Genomic DNA, 15996 nt, shown 5'->3' with positions numbered 1-15996 from the left:
CCTCGGAGGTGTGCCCTGGAGCCAGGCTGTGGGGTGGGATGGAGCGGAGGTGTGCCCTGGAGCCAGGCTTGCTGGCAGAGGGTGCTCGGAGGTGTGCCCTGCATGTCGCTCTTAGGGTGAGATGAGGAGGTTGAGACCTGCCCTGATTCCAGGTCTGGGGAGGAACAGCTAGAAATGTGCCTCGCTGCCACACTTGAGGGGTTGTGTGTGTGTGGAGGTGTGCCCCTCATCCAGGCTTGGGGCTGGGGGGGGGTGCAGAGGTGTGCCTTGAATGCAGGCTTGGGGTGGCATGAGGGATACAGAGAGATGCCCTCAATCCTGGGGGGGTGGGGAGGAGGAATGTGGAGATGTGCCCTGCCCCAGCTGGGAGCTTCCCCTTGTCAACCCTGCAAGAGGTGACAGTGCCAAGGGACCCTCTTGGAGGGGCTGCTTTGCTTATTTTTAAGTTGATTTCTCCTTTTCTAAAGAGGACCAGAAAGTGGCAGCAGCAGGGGCTGCTCTGGCCTGGAGTGATGCCAACCATTACGTCACCAGCTAGAGCCTCTTCTGCTATTGTTGCTGCGCTCCCTCCTTCTCTCCATCTCTCTTCTCTGCTATGAACTGGGCTTGTTGTTCTGCAGCTTGTTGTCAGACAAAAAACCCAGCGATCCCCTTTGCCTCCCCAAACAACAGCCTAGGGCTGGAGAGGTGGGCCCCTTTCTAACAAAAAGATTGCTTCTGGGACAGAGCAGAGCTGCTTGTTATTGTTGCTGGTCTGTATTCCTCTTTCTCTGGGTTTCCTTATCACTTGTTTTGTGCTGTTTTTTAATTCTCCTTTCTGTAGTCGTTTCACTTGTTTTTCTTTATCTGTTGAAGCCTGAGCTGCCTCCTCCCCTTCCTCCTATGAATATTTTGTTTCTGCTCCAGTTTCTCATGAGCAGCACTTTGCTTGCCTGCTTTCCAGTTTGGTGACTTGTTTCATAAATAGGCAGCACTTTTCCTTGCAGCTTTGTTGTTGTTGTTCAGATTCTTTGCTCTGCAGCTCTCAGCTGTTCACTAGCCTCACAAAGGAATCGCTAACACACAGCGAAATCGCTTTGTTGCTCCAATGTGTCATTGATAGGAATTATGATTTCATTTTCCCTAGGACATCAACATTCTCATGATAATGTGAAATTTGGAGTAATTGGGTTGTTCAGCTGTTTTGGTTCTTCCCCCTCCAACATAAACACCTGGAAGCTGGGGTAAACTGCCTGGTCCAAAAGCTGTCAGTGTTAGATGCACTGCCTATCAAGCAGTAGCAAAATAACAAATGCTACATAGTGTGCATAATCTATCTTGCCTGTTAAAGTCTGACCTATCAATTGCTCTAACTAGTAGATGTTTGTGTCCTTGAAAGGCAAGCTGAGGAGGGGGACCTCAAGTTCTCTTGCAGTGAAGTGGCAGGATTTTTGTGTTTCTCTAAGTCACTGGACTTGAGCAGGTTTGCAGAAAAGGCTCCTTTAAAGTGAAAAGTAAATTCAAACTGATTTTCAGGCTTCCCTTGCTCCCGCAATATCTGTTTTGCAATAGACTCTCTGGCTGGGTATATCCTCTTTTCTTTCTTGAAAATCTTGAGCCAAGGGAAATCCTGCCTGAAGAATCTGGAGTGGAAAGGGATTAAAATGACTTATGGAAATGGGTATGCATACTTAGTTACAAAGAAAGGTCTCACATGGCCATCCTGAGGAGGATGGATGTCCAGCACTTGGTGAGAAAGCTGTACTTGTCTGTAGTTGATCTCGTGTTTGGCAGTGGAGAGCTAGAGCCTCCGAGATCTGGAGGAAGAGTGCAGCTAGATGGACTAAAAGCCTTTGCTGTTCTTCTGGCTTCCATTTCAATGAAAGAAACAAGGCTGAATAGTGATGTTTGGCCTCCCCTGCTTGAAAAGCAGTCTGATAAAACTGGCTTATCCTTCCCTTGACAGAAGGGTGCCATTTGTTGGTGGCTAACTGATAAGTCTGGTTTGGCTCTGTTCAACACTTAAAGCACAGAAGTCATAAAGTGGGTTTAGGACATAATTAAACAAGAGCTGTCACTACCTGGAGAAAAACTGCTGTGGACCCACAGCAGCTTTCAGTCTAACTGAAGTGTTCCAGGATCTAGAGGTGGTTGGTACATTCACTGGTGTGACTTCAAGAACCTACTATGGATGGTCCATTTATCTTTAATGCTTATGGGTCAATTGCCTGCAACCTTTAGAATACCAGGCTTTTACTGCTCTGGAGGTAGCATCTTGGTCTTAGAGTTCTTCAGATAAAACTTAGGTTTGTATGCTGAAAACCTGGCTAGTTGTCTTTGCRCATAGGGAATGTGGCCTGGAGTGTGTTATCTGAGCTAATCTTACTTATCCTATGGAGATCCTCAGGCTACGTACAAGCTGAGGATGAAATGGTGCTGAGTTGGGGAAGAGCTTCAGGAAACAACAGAAACCCATGGAGAACTGGCACTATATTGCATACTCCCCTGTGCTGGGAATGAAATTCAATCTAGTAGAACTGTTTATCATTCCTTTTCTCTGTGGGGAGAGACTCCTATTTCTTTTCCCTCTTGACCCAGGGAATCCCTGGGGGGACATGACATGGAGGCTTTACAAAATGCATCTTTGGCAAAGAGGGTTTCTACTGTCACTACCTTAGTCCTACCTGGAACATCAGGAGGTGCAATGCCTTTTGGTAGGGAGTGTTTCTTCCTCTCTACTTTTAGTAAGAGTCTTCCAGTTCCTGCTTCTCCAGAGCTTTGCTAGGAATGCAATACCCATGACTCTAGTCACAGTTAGCTTCATCCTGACCCTCTTTAAATACCTTCTCAGACATTCTACACTCTTGTCTCACTTGGGGGTGAGCAATTCTGTGCAGCAATGAGTAAGGCCTTCTGATGGGCTGCTCTGTCAGACTGGTGTGGCCATAACCCTTAACCTGCCTGGGTTTCTTTAAGTGCTTCATCTGATTAGATGATATCAGCCTCTTTCATCTTTTGTTGCTCTAATTGCACTGGAGCAGACATGCCTGGAAACAGTATCCAGCCTGGGAGCTGTCTGTTCTTGCTGCCCTGCTTCCAAGGGTGCAAACTTCTTCTCTTTTTGAGAGGAGAGCTTGAAGAGCCTCCGTTAGTCCTTGTACTCTTCCACCTTTTTCATCTAGTGGACATCTAATATATGCCTTGTCCATGCTAGTACCATGGCCTCAGAGGATCAGCTGGCAAGGGGTCACTTTAACTTTGTTCTGTAGTGAGTCCTGTGTGTGCCAGAGTTGCCAGATGAACAGATAGCCATGGAACTGGGTACATGCCAGTTGTACCCTGTTTTTGGTGACATAGGATGATCCCAGCATTAGTGGTGGTGAGATCCTCATGGATGATCCATTTTTTCCTAAGGAGTTGGAGGGGAAAACTGAAACACTGATGTAGAGTCCTGAAATGGTCTGTGCTGTGCTCTGATGCCTTGTACTGCCTTACTGTAGTGAGAGAAGGGATCCATTTTGATGCTCTTGCAACTGAGTGCTGTGCTTGTGTCCAGTGGGACTGCAGGCGGAATACAGATGTCTGCCTTGTATCTGCAGAAACTGAACTCAACTTCTTTTTGGAGCAAAACACTTTTCTCCCACTAGGGAGACAGTGACTGAAAGGTGTTAGCTATGCAAAGAGAAGACTGGGGCTATGCTTTGAGGTTCTCTGGGGATTTTTGGTTCTCCTGGATCTTCTAGGTCTTGGCTATGAGTGGTTATATCAAAATCAAGCTGAAATGCTACCTGGAGCTCAGCAAGGGCAGGACTAGGGACCTGACTTGTACAGATACTAAAGCTGATCCTTAGAGCCATCTCTGGGATATAGGGATCTTTGAATTCATCATCTCTTCTTACCAGCTGTGACACCTCCCAGCACACCTTCTAAGGATGAGTGAATCTTAGCTAGTGTTCTGAAACATACCCTTAGCAAATTCACTTTCTGGGGTCAGTGATGTGAGCAAAGAACTTGGTTCTGTAAAATAGCTACTTTTGTCACAAAATAAAAGCCTCCAGCATCACAGGGAGCCTCCAGGTCTGTAGCTATTCTCAGTCTAGCTTTCTTTCCAAGTCTGCTGCTGATACTAAGTGCTCAGAGGACTTGTGTCTTCAGAAAGACAGCTGTTGAGTATTGCTTGACTGTCATAAAAGGTTTGCTTATGGGTAAAAATGTTCAGCCCTGTTGCTCTGGATTAGCATAGACCTCTCTTCACTTTCAGCAAGTAACTGTATATCATCTGGGGCTGGCCACCCAGCTGAATCAAAGGAACTGCTCGGTTTACCAGGCTTACCACTAGCAATGTAGTGCAATGCACTTGCTTGGGACAGAGGTCTGGATTTTCTATCCTGATAAAGGACAGAACTACTCCAAGCTTTCTACGCTGGCCTCTTCAGAGAGCCCTCTACATCAGCTATCTTTGGGCTCAGAAAACAGCAGAGAGTGCTGAAAACCTTGCAATACTATACCTCTGAGTTCTTGTTAAGATGATGTGAATGCTACCTGTGTCACATACTGACCCAGCTTCTGAAGAAAAAACTTGACCTACAATGAGCTGTGCCTGTAACCAAAATGAAACCCAAAACTGAATAGTGAGCCCATTGCCTTCCTGAAGGRACAGGACTAAATATCTGGGGACTAGTAAAAGCCCACGGCTGGTGCCATGGTCTCTCTGCTTTTCATAGCAATGGTTTGGATTTAAGTCTCGAATTACTCTGCACTGTAACTCTGAGACAACTTTGTGCTTTTGGACTGCCAGAACTCTCTATGACCAAGCTCTGGATACTTTTCTCACAAGGCTACTGCAACTGCTGAAGCCAGTGTCTTCTGTTAGCCAGTGGCCTTTCCCTGCTCAGCTGAGGGTATTGTTCTCACTCAGCACTATTAGTTGCAATACAACATACCGGGGACTTTCAGCTTGCACTGTGCTTGGGAGGTTGCAGTTGCACCAACTGAATTGCTCTTCTGGGAGGTCGGCAGCAGCACAAACATCTCAAATGTGTTGCATAACTGGATGCTGAACCAAGAGGTTTCCCAGCTGGCTGGCTGCTTTGACACTCCTAAAGCACTTGAAACTTGAATGTAGCCCATGGGCAGATGTGTAGGGGAGAGGACAAATAATATTCTGAAGTATGACCAAACTCTCCTCTCTATGTCCAGGTTTCGTCTAACTTTGGGGCTCTGTGTGGATTATGCCACTTTTTTTTTTTTTTCCTGTAATACTTCTGGCTACTATAGTCCAGGGCAGCAGGTTAGAGGGGTTGTGAGACTGCTTCTGAGGCATGGGGAACTAGATGCCTCTCTCTGCCTAGGTACTATGTCTTGCTCTCTGTTCTTAAGTGTTCTTTCAATTCTTCCCTCCAGCTGAGGAAGAAGACACAGACAGTGAGAACTAGCTGTAGGAACGGAGTTGCTGAAGCTCTGAGGTCTGATGTCTGGCATGAGGACTTTAAGTGCTTGGAATTTTATAATGTATCAGACCTTCAAATTTTGAAGTGTCTCTGGAAATTCTGGCAGGAGCCTGATTTCTGAAGCTTTGGAGTACCATTGCTACCTCAGTCCTGACAGGAAGATAGGAGCTGGGAGATCCTGTCAAGAATGAAAGCTGACCAAGAGTGCCTTGTAAGAGATGAGTGAACCTTCATTGCAGCCACAGTGTGGGAGCTAATGAGTCTGACTTCTTGAGGGAGTAGTGAAACCAAGCCTTTGCACTTGTGCAGTGGTCAGATGGTGGCTTTACACTGACACCACAAGTGCATGTGTGCTGGATCTGACTAGCTGGCTGTTTCTACCCCTTCCTAAGTTTCTTCAAAGTCTCTGGACTTAGGACACAAGTTTTGTCCAAGACTGTGACCCTCTGTTCTGGGATCATTCGTGATGGGACCTGTACCAGGGTCCACATGTTTCAGAAAATGGAACTGTTCCTGCTATGGCTGTGCTGAGTCAGTGTCTGACAGAAGTGAACTCCATGTAGCTCTGCTAGCATGCTGCTTGCCTGCTGTTAGCATCTACTGTGCTTGTGCTGACCACTGTGAACACCAGTGACAGTGACCTGTCACTGTCAGCAGCATCTCTGTGCTCCTATATGAGCTATGACTTGGGAGCATGCCTAATCTATCTATACTTTGAGTCTCGCCCCTGTACACTTAGCAAGAGCCACCCTTCAGCTCAAAGGAAAAGAGGCTTGTCTACTCCTACAGTCTGAGAGGCTTATGAGCCATTGCATAGGAAGGATAGGTGCTTCAAAGTAACTGTTCAGCTTGAGTCTCCTAACACTGTGTGGTGAGGAGATTCACAAGGCCCTGACCTACTGCTGGACAAAACAGGTCTTGCTTTGAAGAGTGAAATAGTCTATGAATGACTCTGTCATCTAGTACACTAGTTTGCCAGGTGTGCCATACAACTTGATAGGCTGGGCCTTTGGCCTGTGGAAGGCTTCCTTCTGTCTTGGTCACTTCTCAGGTGTATTTGGCCTACAGACATCTAAAGGGTGGAAGAACTAAGAAGCCTAAATGCTTGTTATTATCCACAGATCTTAAACTTTTATAGTGGACTGCAGGCCCAAAATCCAATACTAGAGGGCTATTTTGGATCAGCTTGTTGTCTTACTGAACAACAGCAGTTGAAGCAGTCTCCTCAAAAGGGACATTTTGGCTTGACTGAGGTCTTAAAATATGCAGTACAAAACATCTGGCAAAGTCAAAGTAGTTCTGAATGCTCTTAGTGACTACTGAGTGCTAAACTTGACTCCTTAGCTGTCCTTAGCTGTGGTATTAAAAACCTCATCACATCTGGGATGTTTAAATATGTTCTTTCTTATTGGACACCTACATTCAAACTCAGGTCTTTCAGAAAAAGGTACCAATCTTCCTTGGAAGTGGTTAAAACATAAGATTTGGTGTAAATAGATGATCTATAGTCCTTCAACTTGCCCAGCTAGATGCTGGCTCTCCTGTTGTATACATCTTCCCTAAAGTGACTTACAGTTCTCCTTTAAATTTAAGTAATGCCATGCAAATTTTTCCCCTAGGTCATATTCAAAGTGAAATGTGCAGCTGAATTCAACAAGTACAAGTAAGTGACACTCTTCTAATCTCTCCTTCAAAGGCCTTCTAAGGTGGATTAATGTTCTAGTGCTAGGAATGGGAGTTCCAGACCCCCACCAAAACTGAGTAGAGCTTAGTCATAGCTCTGCTCTGAGAAAGGATTGGTGCCATGCCTTGGAGCAGGACTGGTTGCTGGGGAAGTGGGTCAAGGATACAAAGGGAACTAATGTGTGTCTATACATTTCATTAGCAATCCAGTACTGATAGTGAAGTAGATAAACTCTCAAGGTCCTTCTGAGCTGTCCCACCTCTAGCAAAAATCTGCCGGATAAGGTTTGAGCAATAGATGGGACTTGTTTGTATGGCCCAAGTGTTCCCCAGCCATTTCCAGGGAAACCCATAATGGAAAAATGTAAGCTTCAGTGGCTTTCAATAAAGAAGTTGCAGTGGTGTGATGAGTCATAGCTTATTGACTGAAGCTAATGCAGAGCTAGAGCAGCACTTAAAATCTGCAAGATAAGAACCTGACTGTCAGAAGATGAGTCCTATAACTCATGACTGCTTAACACAGCTCACACTAAACGAGAGCAGCTTCAGTAGAAGTACACAGCAGGCATAGGCTGCCAGCACAACCACTGAAACCTGCCAGAATACCTGGTCTTCATAGCAAGTAGAGCTCTGGACATGCTGGGAGGTCATCTTGCCCAATGAGATAGGAGGGTGGTAGAGAATGACATGACTCCTGAGCTGTGTGCATAAACTGATGTGAACTCTCTCTCTTTTTTTTTTCCTTATCTGCCTTTTCTCCAGGGTCCTGTTGTATCTGGGCTCTGTATTTACCAGCCTCCTCTTCCTAGTAGTGAACTTAACTTGTGCAATGCTAACTCATGGTGAGGTCCCAGAGAACCAGCTAAGATGGACAGTCCTTGCCCGTGCCCTAGTCAATGATAGCCTCTTCATCCTCTGTGCCATCTCACTGGCTTGCTGCATGTGCAAACTGGGAAAAATGTCTTCAGCAAATGTCTACCTCGAGTCTAAGGTAGGTAAATGCCTTGCAAACTGTATTGGAACTGTGCAGCTGTCAACTAGATTCTCAACTGGATCTGTGTGCTTAGTCAGAGCCACACTGACCTGGTGGGAATGGAGCTGCTCTTGCTCAAATACTCCTTGCATGGAGTACTCCTTGCCACCATGGTAGTGGCAGCTTTTACTTATCTCTATAGATGGTATGTGCTGCTGCTGCAGAAATGAGGTAACTTGTCTATGCTAGAGGACAGTGCTGTCTTCAGCTGTGCTGATGCAACAGAAGGCTTGGGAGCTGCTTATGCTTTTCTTCAGATTTAGAAGTTTATCTTAAGGTTTGGCTGGTGGAGAGGCTTCTTTAAGGAGCAGGAAATGTAGCTTCTGCAACTTATTGCCGTTAAGCATGGTAAGGTCTGCAGGGCACCGATAGCTCTGACAAATATCGAACACAATCCTCTGCAAAGTGGATCCACCAGCAGTCTAGCTTGCTCAGGCTGCCTGGCTTGCTTGAACCAGAGACAGTGCTGACCTGTACTGCTTGAGATGAGCATCTTGAAATGGGAGGAAAAGCTGCTGTAGGACCTGCCTCTGAGACTGAAGGATAGGTGAGGGTCTGAACATACACTTCACTACCTGCTGGAGAAGATCTGGATTTGAGCCATCAATAGCCTCATCTTGTCAGACAATAGGCTGCAACTAAGTGAGCACCTGAGCTGCCCTCTTCCTCTGAAGCCACATCAGTTCTGTCAAAAGCAATGATTCCAAGGTGGAGACCTGGCCTGGTGAGAAGGACAGAGTGCAGTCTCTTGATCAGCCTGAAAGTATTTCTAGAGTAACTTCAGCATCTGATGAATGTGGTCAGGCTCAGGGAAGCCAGCTGTCTGGCTGTGATACCTTTGAGYTAGTGCCTTTTCCCAATAATGCAGCTTCTTACCCTGCCTGTCCTGAACCATCTCTTTCCAGCTGTCAGAAATTCAGGACTCTGGCCTCCTATGAAGACCCTTTCTCCAGGGTTTTGAAAAAGGTAACTGTGGTATGAGCTTAGAGGCCTGGCCCTGCCTGGCTTAGGCAAGAGGCTGCAAAGCACCCCAAAGGTGGTTGGATGCTTCTTTCTCACTCAGAAAGAGGATGAGAAGGATGAGACTGTCTTGCAACAGACAAACACAACACAAAAGTGCTCTGGATCCAAACAACTGTTTTTTCACTGGCTGGAGGAATCTTCTTGCTCATTAGCAGGTCATCTTTAGGACTGCTCAAAGTGGCTACAGTCTACTGCCCCTTGCCTTAAAGGGGGCAGCTGGCGTTGGCTGGGGTTGAGTGAAAGCTGAGGGGCTGCCAGAGCTATGCTATTGAGGTTGAAGCTGAGGGTTTATGTAGGAAAAGTCTGGCCCTCTTAGGAAGTGGAGGGCATCTGCAGTTGCCAAGAATCTAGGGAGTGTGGGCTGTAGGCAGCCAGGGCTGGATGCCTAGCTGGCTCTTAACAACTGTCCACAGAAACTGCAGATTGCAGCAGGGTGATCTGAAGTGAGACAGAAGCTGTTCAAATCTTTGCTTACATGGGACAGATCTTCAGCTCTAACTGACTCTGGACACTAATTAACCTATCAAGTTCACCCAGCAGTGATTTACTGATGTAGTGACTTCCTTTAGTCATGTGCCTGAGGCTGCCTTTAGGGCCTTGCTCTTGTACATGTGCTAGAGAAGAGAGATCTTCCCCTGAGTGCTTAACCTGACTGTCTGGGAAGAGTCTCTTGCATTTAACTGATGTCTCCCTTCCCTGCCTTGGAGGCATCCCCTGACTTAAAGCACTGTGGAGAAGCTGCAGAAATAGGGTGGGGATGAGCAGGAGTGTTATACRAATGTCTGAAATGGTTGCCCTGTCTGCTGAACTCCAGCTGTGAATCTGGTGACTGTCAAAGCAACATAGCAAGGCTGGAGGGGGGGGGGCAGTAACACTGCCACTTTCACCACTGAATGTGGGAAGGTTTTAAAAGCCACTTGAGAAGCAGGCTCTGCTATTGGGCTGGTGCCAGATCCTATGCTGTGGTCATTGCCTGCTGAAGACTATTGCTTCACTAGCCTTTCTGCCTCTAATTCTGTTGCCCTGAATAGTAACGACTCAGCTGACAGCACTAGAGCAGGCTGTAGTGTTGTGCTTCAGTGGTGTCACAAGGACTTGTGCACTTCTAGTCACTGCATCTTGCTTAGATTCGGTTGCCTTTGGTTTCTACCATGCGGTGACTTATTGCCTACCAATAGCTGTTAAAGAGCTTTACAGGTGTATTCAGCAAAGAAATAACACTACTGGAATATCTGCAAATATTTCTCTTAAGATCTTGCTGAAGCTCCCATTCCAATGGCTACTTCTGCAAGAGATACATTGATGTTGGAGTACCTCATGGGCAGCTGTCCCTCTGTCAGGCTTGCTTCTAGGATGTGGTGGAGAAAGGTCTTCACCAGCATAAGACAGCTAACAGAAGGCAGAAGTCCCTCAACGTCCATCATCATCAGATATCAACATAGCATGCTGCTCTGTGTAGAGCAAAGCCTGCCTTGTTCTGCAGAAGTGCTGGAATTCTGATACTGGATCTCCTCCCTTTTTTCGAAGTTGTCACTCAAGCTATCTGGGCTTCTTTTCTAGGCATAGGCTGTGTTCAGCACTTGTTGGGGTGCTCAGTTTCTGCAGGGTGAATGAGCTGTATGGGCATTGCTGCTGTAGAGTTGGTCAGGGTGTAGAAACAGCAAGATGACTCTTATTGGCTGTTCTTTTAGAGGTCACCACAGAAAGGCAGTGGGTGGGTTGCATCTCTCTGGACCACCACTTTGAAGCTGACTTCCAAAATAACTTTGTTAGGTATAATCTATCAGGAAGATCCTGAGTGACTCTCTGCCCTGAGTCTTTCCTGCTCCCAGGCAGACACTGGCTGCATAGCTCTGCTATTGCAATGAACTCATCGCATAAGGCTCTTAATGAGCTCTGAATATTTTAGCAACAACATACAAGTGTTCTAGGTCAGTCTTGTTTGCAGAGCTTCTCATGCATTTGGGGAAGGAAAAAAGCTTTGTAGGAAGATCTACATTAAAACTGGTTTCCTTTCTGTTCTAGGGAACATCTGTCTGCCAGGCTATTCTTGTCGGATCTGTAGTTGCTCTTCTGTATTCCTCAAGGGCTTGCTATAACTTGGTAGCTGTGGCCATATCTCCAGACGATGTTCCTGGTCCTTTTAACTATGGCTGGGACAGCCTTTCAGATAAGGTAAGTGTCTGTGTGTGGCCTCCAATCCAGAGCTAGTAGTGAAGTGAAAAGGGGATACTTTACCTTCCTGTGAGAGCATATATAGGGGAAAGGAGATTATATGGGGTCTTGGCTTCTCTGTAGCTCCAGGTGAGCTGGATTTCTGCCTTCAAAAGCCCTATTTCTCTCCACCAGAGCAAGCCTGAATCTTCCTCAGTCTGGCTGCTTTTTTTTTCAGGAGATATTGCTAGAACCTACCAGCTTTTACTGGGGAAAAGGAGGAACAAGTCAACAACACCAGAGAAGCAACAGTTAAAAGGGGATGGCTATATGCAAGGGAGAGCCCTTGAGGTGGGGCGGGAGCTTGCAATACTGTGGTAGCACACTGAAGAACTACTGTTCCTCCCTGGAAACAGTAGGAGCCAGATAAGGGTCACTGTGCTGGCTTGGGTTCCTGCCTTCGTAAGGATTTCTCTGCATTCCTAGTTCTCCTGTGCTATGTAAATGCTCACCTTCTGGAGCTCTGGAGCTTTGCTAATGGCTAGAGGTATTCAGACTTATGACTTCTGTTCACAGGTGCGTGTGGAAGTGAGCAGTGAGGAATATGTGGTGTTTGGAGTAGTTCTCTTCCTCTGGGAGCTGGTGCCAACGACGTTTGTGGTGCTGTTCTTCCGGGCTCAGAGACTGAGTCAGAACTTGGTAGGCCTGAGCAAGCTGCTTTAGCCTGAACACTCTTGTTCAGGGAGGAGCTCAAAGGTGTCTGGGGTGTGGGGATAAAGTCTTAGGAAGACAATTGGAAATGTCTTGCTACTGGTCTAACTCCTTTCTCTTTAATAGACTCCGGCAGGAATGGTCAATAGTCATAGTTACAGCTCCAGAGCCTACTTCTTTGACAATCCAAGGCGCTATGACAGTGATGATGACTTGTCACGGCTTGGGGCCAGAGAAGGCGGGTAAGCATTGTCCTGGGCACATGAAAACACAGCTGCTGTTCCATGCTGTTCTAAGCAACAGGTTTTGACTTCCTGCTCTCAATCTTGGTATAAAAGTCAGTTTGGCCAAGGTAGATGGAGCTAGGAACCTTCTGGCTAAGCTTGATTTTGCTCCTTAGCTCACACAGGGCTATTTTTATTGGATAAAAGTGACAGCTCTGGGAAGTGGATATCATGCTGGATGCACATAGGTATGTAGTAGCCACAGACATGAGGTCTYACCTGGGAAGGTTGATCTTGCTGGGATCCTTCCATAGCTGGCGAGGGTAGAAGGGCTCTCAAAATGGCATCCAGAGGAGTCTCTCCATTCGTAAAGCAAAATAGTGAAGTGAAGTCCCAGGAGGTCTAGGAGGACATGTCCTCTGGAAGCCATCTGGGACAAAGCTCTGTAGAAACACTGGGATGGGGGAGGACGGGCTGGTGTCCTCAGCTAAACTATAAGGGAAATTTAGCAGCCCTGTCTTTCACTTGCTGGTCAGGGATTTGCRCTCCTCATGCCCTGCGGCTTTAGTGAGGAGTTGAAGGTTCTGGTGGTTCTTGACCAGTTTTGCAAGGCCTGGTGTGCCTTACACCTGTTTCTTCAAAGCCAGGTTCATTGAAAACATGATATCTGGATGTCATAAATCAGAACCTACTTCTGCAGGCTTAGATGCCCTGCTTAGCCATGCAGACTAGCAGCAATCTCCAAACTAAGAAATTGTCCATCTCTTAAGAGTCCATGTTTGGTTTTTGTCTCTCTTCCCAGCTTGGCCACCCCTCAGTGCTCTGGCTGCTATGGGTCCCTGGCTGGGAATGACAGCTACGCGGTGGGTCCCCATCTCAGCGGAACTACTACAGACAGTGCCCCTTTGCTCTTTGCTGCAGGCGGCTCGGAGTTGAATAATCACCATAGCTCATGCCCTGCACCACAGAACTGAAGAGGCTGGAAGGGCCCTTTCTTCCCGAAGTGGCATTCATGTATAGGATTGTAAATCTGGTTTTCTCTCTTCCTCTTCCCTGAAGCATTTAACTCATCGACACAAACATTCCACTACCTGCTGTGGCCGTAAGCAGGACTGAACCTATGGCTGCAGGCAGTATGAACTGTGACTTTAAGGTACCATGTAGCAAAGTGAAGCTGAACTCTCTGGAAGCTTTTTCTTGGTCTGGTCTTCAAGTTGTTGGCAGCTAAATGCACCAGAGCTTCCTCACTAGAAAGAAACATCAAATGCATATTTGCACTTTTATCTGCACACTTGGAAGGAATGAATCTTGCTCAGACTGTGCTTGGTCTGAGACTGTTCTAGTTACTCTTTTACTTGCACATCTATAGCTGGGAGAGGCACTGTCTTCCTGCAAAGGTTGGAGCTTCTAGACATATTCCATGAAGTACTCTGCATCCTGACTCACTTGGGGGTGTGATGCTCTGTGTTAACTGAGCATGTTATGGGCAGGGACTCCTGCAATGAATGTTACAGCGTACTGTGCCATATTCACACCCTGCAGGGCTGATGCCTCTGGGCTGAGTGTGGTTTTGCTCTGACTGCTGGTCCTTGTTTCACCTGATTTGCTATACTATTCTGAGGAGTGTGGATTCAAAGCTAAGCTCAAAGCATACCCAGAGCGAAGGCCTTTAACATCTGAGACTGAGTGCTCCTGCTGGCATTAAGATCACTAAATTGTAACCAACCCACTAGATTATGGTGAAGGAAGAAGGTTGGCTAGGGCTGTAGCTGCTGTCAAGTGTTTGGGGGTAGGTGGGTTGGGGGTAAGTGTTAAGATTTTGTAGGCTGACTTCTTCCAGGAAGGCTTAGGGATAGAGCTAGGTCAGTACAAGTGTGTATGTAAGAACACATTTGGCCAAAGTGCATGTAAAACTATAATTACAAAACTATGATTACTCTACCCAATGGGTTGTGAGAGCTGTCTCGTTTCCTCCTCTTCACTCATGCCCCATGCCCAAGTATTAAGTTGCATTTGGCAGATAACCAAGCTTTTTAACCTGAGCAAATGTGAACCAACAGGGTCCCCCACTAAGGTGGAAAAGGGCTCTGGTTGTGGAGACAGCATGTGCTGTGTGAGGGGATTGGGAAGCTGCAGAAAACTGGTCTCTGGGGTTTGTTCCCCTCCCTCATCTCTGACTGTTCTCTCCCATGCCCCTGAGCAGGCCACAGGTCTTGTCAGCAGTGCTTCATGGTGTACATGACTTGAACATGCTGGGTCACAGTTTGGGAGGATGTTGATTTCAAAGTCACTTTCTGTTTCTCTTCAGCTAGCCAGAACAGGCAAGTTTAGACCTGGCCCATAGCTGTGTAGGTTCTTGGAGACTAGACTTTGCATTTAAGACTTCATGTTACTCATGGCTTGTTTCTGAGCCCTGTGTGGGCAGCTTTGGACACATGCTTAGATGGAGTCACTGGTCCAGGGAGGACAGCTGCTCTGTCTCTGACCTCTTAGTGAAAATTTGAACTGGAACTGCTTACCTGTCTGGAGCTGCTCCTGCTGTTCAAACAAGCAAGTCTAACACTGAAAGCTTGAACTCAGATCCTGCTGGGGCAGGGATTCAACTGTATGGAGTGGTACTAAGCTGGCCTGGCTTTGTGGGTTGGGGATGCTGTGGGCTGGGTGCTGGAGGGACTTTGAGGCAGCCTCAGTGTCTACAGCTGCATGTGAGAACATGCAAGTGTTGGGGCAGCTCTGACCTTTTCTCACTTGCTGTGTGCTCACTGGTATGTCCTGATCAACATATTAGCCACCTTGCTTCTACTGAGCTAGATGTCACTTGTCACACTGAGAACACTGTGTCCCTCTGTCTGATCCCCCTGGTCCTGGGCTGTGCTGGCTCATGAGCCTGTGCACGCTAACCTGCTTTACTCTTGCTGCCCCAAAAGAGGAGTGACGTCTGCTTCTGTTCACAGAAGGCTCTGAGACAGTGATTTTTCACTGCATCCCTCTTGCTCTCATACTTGACCCAGAGAGCTCCACCATGACTGCTGTGGCTTTCCTGGCTGCTTAATCTTACATGTTGTAAGAGACCTGTCCTCCTGCATTGGCTGTCATACGGAAACAGGTTGCTCCATCTCAATCACTGCTTGACTTATGGCAAAGCTAATGAAGGACTTGGGCTCCATGTATTGCCCTTCTCCCATAAGTCACCAAAGATGATAAGTGACACTAGCGGCCCCTGTTCTTGCTTAAATTCCAAAGCACTAGGAGCACTTTAAGATTTTCTTGGAGGGAAGGGAGTGTAGTGCAAAAAATAATAATAAAAAATTTAAAGGGCTACAGGCTCATTGTTCATATTGCACTGAAGCACATAACACCAATATGATCTTCCTGGCATTAGGATCACAGGTCGGGGCAGTGAGTCTCGTTGCTAAGTGTACTCATGAGTGACTGGCAAAGTGTTTTGGTTTTATTCATTTGTACGGATGGCCGTTAATTTCAAAACTGACAGCTCGTGTTGGAGCTGATCTTGTGTTTTACTGAAGTAATTTATAGCTGAAAAGTACAATGACTTTTTTAATGCATAGTTGCCTTTCATTAAACTTTCTTTTTTTGGTATGGTTTAACAGTGTTTTGGCTTTGCAGTCGGGCAGCAGCTGGCTGCAACAGGAAGCTGTGGCCAATGAATGTACCTATTTGTTCTTCACTAAACTGTAACCAAGCACTACTATGTTGAAATAAAAAAAAAAAAAAAAAA

General features: G+C 46.6%; 1 protein-coding gene across 2 annotated transcripts; it reads left to right on the top strand.

Annotated features, from left to right (window-relative positions):
• The first annotated feature begins 7038 nt into the window (after window positions 1–7038).
• On the top strand, window positions 7039–15981 carry GPR137C (G protein-coupled receptor 137C). 2 transcript variants are annotated; one of them, XM_085315128.1, is made up of 6 exons: window positions 7039–7092; window positions 7875–8103; window positions 11194–11343; window positions 11899–12021; window positions 12160–12275; window positions 13060–15981. In XM_085315128.1, exons 2-6 carry the CDS (start codon window positions 7942–7944, stop codon window positions 13229–13231), a joined length of 723 nt encoding a protein of 240 aa, XP_085171254.1. In that variant the 5' UTR covers window positions 7039–7092; window positions 7875–7941; the 3' UTR covers window positions 13232–15981. The 2 variants fall into 2 exon arrangements, with proteins under 2 accessions (XP_085171254.1, XP_085171255.1); XM_085315129.1 differs by having other exon boundaries at window positions 13179–13215.
• The last annotated feature ends 15 nt before the right edge of the window (window positions 15982–15996 follow it).

This window comes from Rhea americana, unplaced genomic scaffold, assembly GCF_003343005.1.
Source record: "Rhea americana isolate MKP2758 unplaced genomic scaffold, rheAme1 scaffold_42, whole genome shotgun sequence".
Classification (NCBI taxonomy): Eukaryota; Metazoa; Chordata; class Aves; order Rheiformes; family Rheidae; genus Rhea; species Rhea americana.
The sequence above is the reverse complement of the archived record's forward strand: the minus strand, read 5'-3'. Positions and strand labels throughout refer to the sequence as shown.

Coding starts and splice junctions, on each gene's coding strand:
- GPR137C (XM_085315128.1), top strand. CDS start 7,942: ATGCTAACTCATGGTGAGGTCCCAGAGAACCAGCTAAGATGGACAGTC. Junction 11,344..11,898: donor GGGACAGCCTTTCAGATAAG/GTAAGTGTCTGT, acceptor TTCTGTTCACAG/GTGCGTGTGGAAGTGAGCAG. Junction 12,022..12,159: donor AGAGACTGAGTCAGAACTTG/GTAGGCCTGAGC, acceptor TCTCTTTAATAG/ACTCCGGCAGGAATGGTCAA.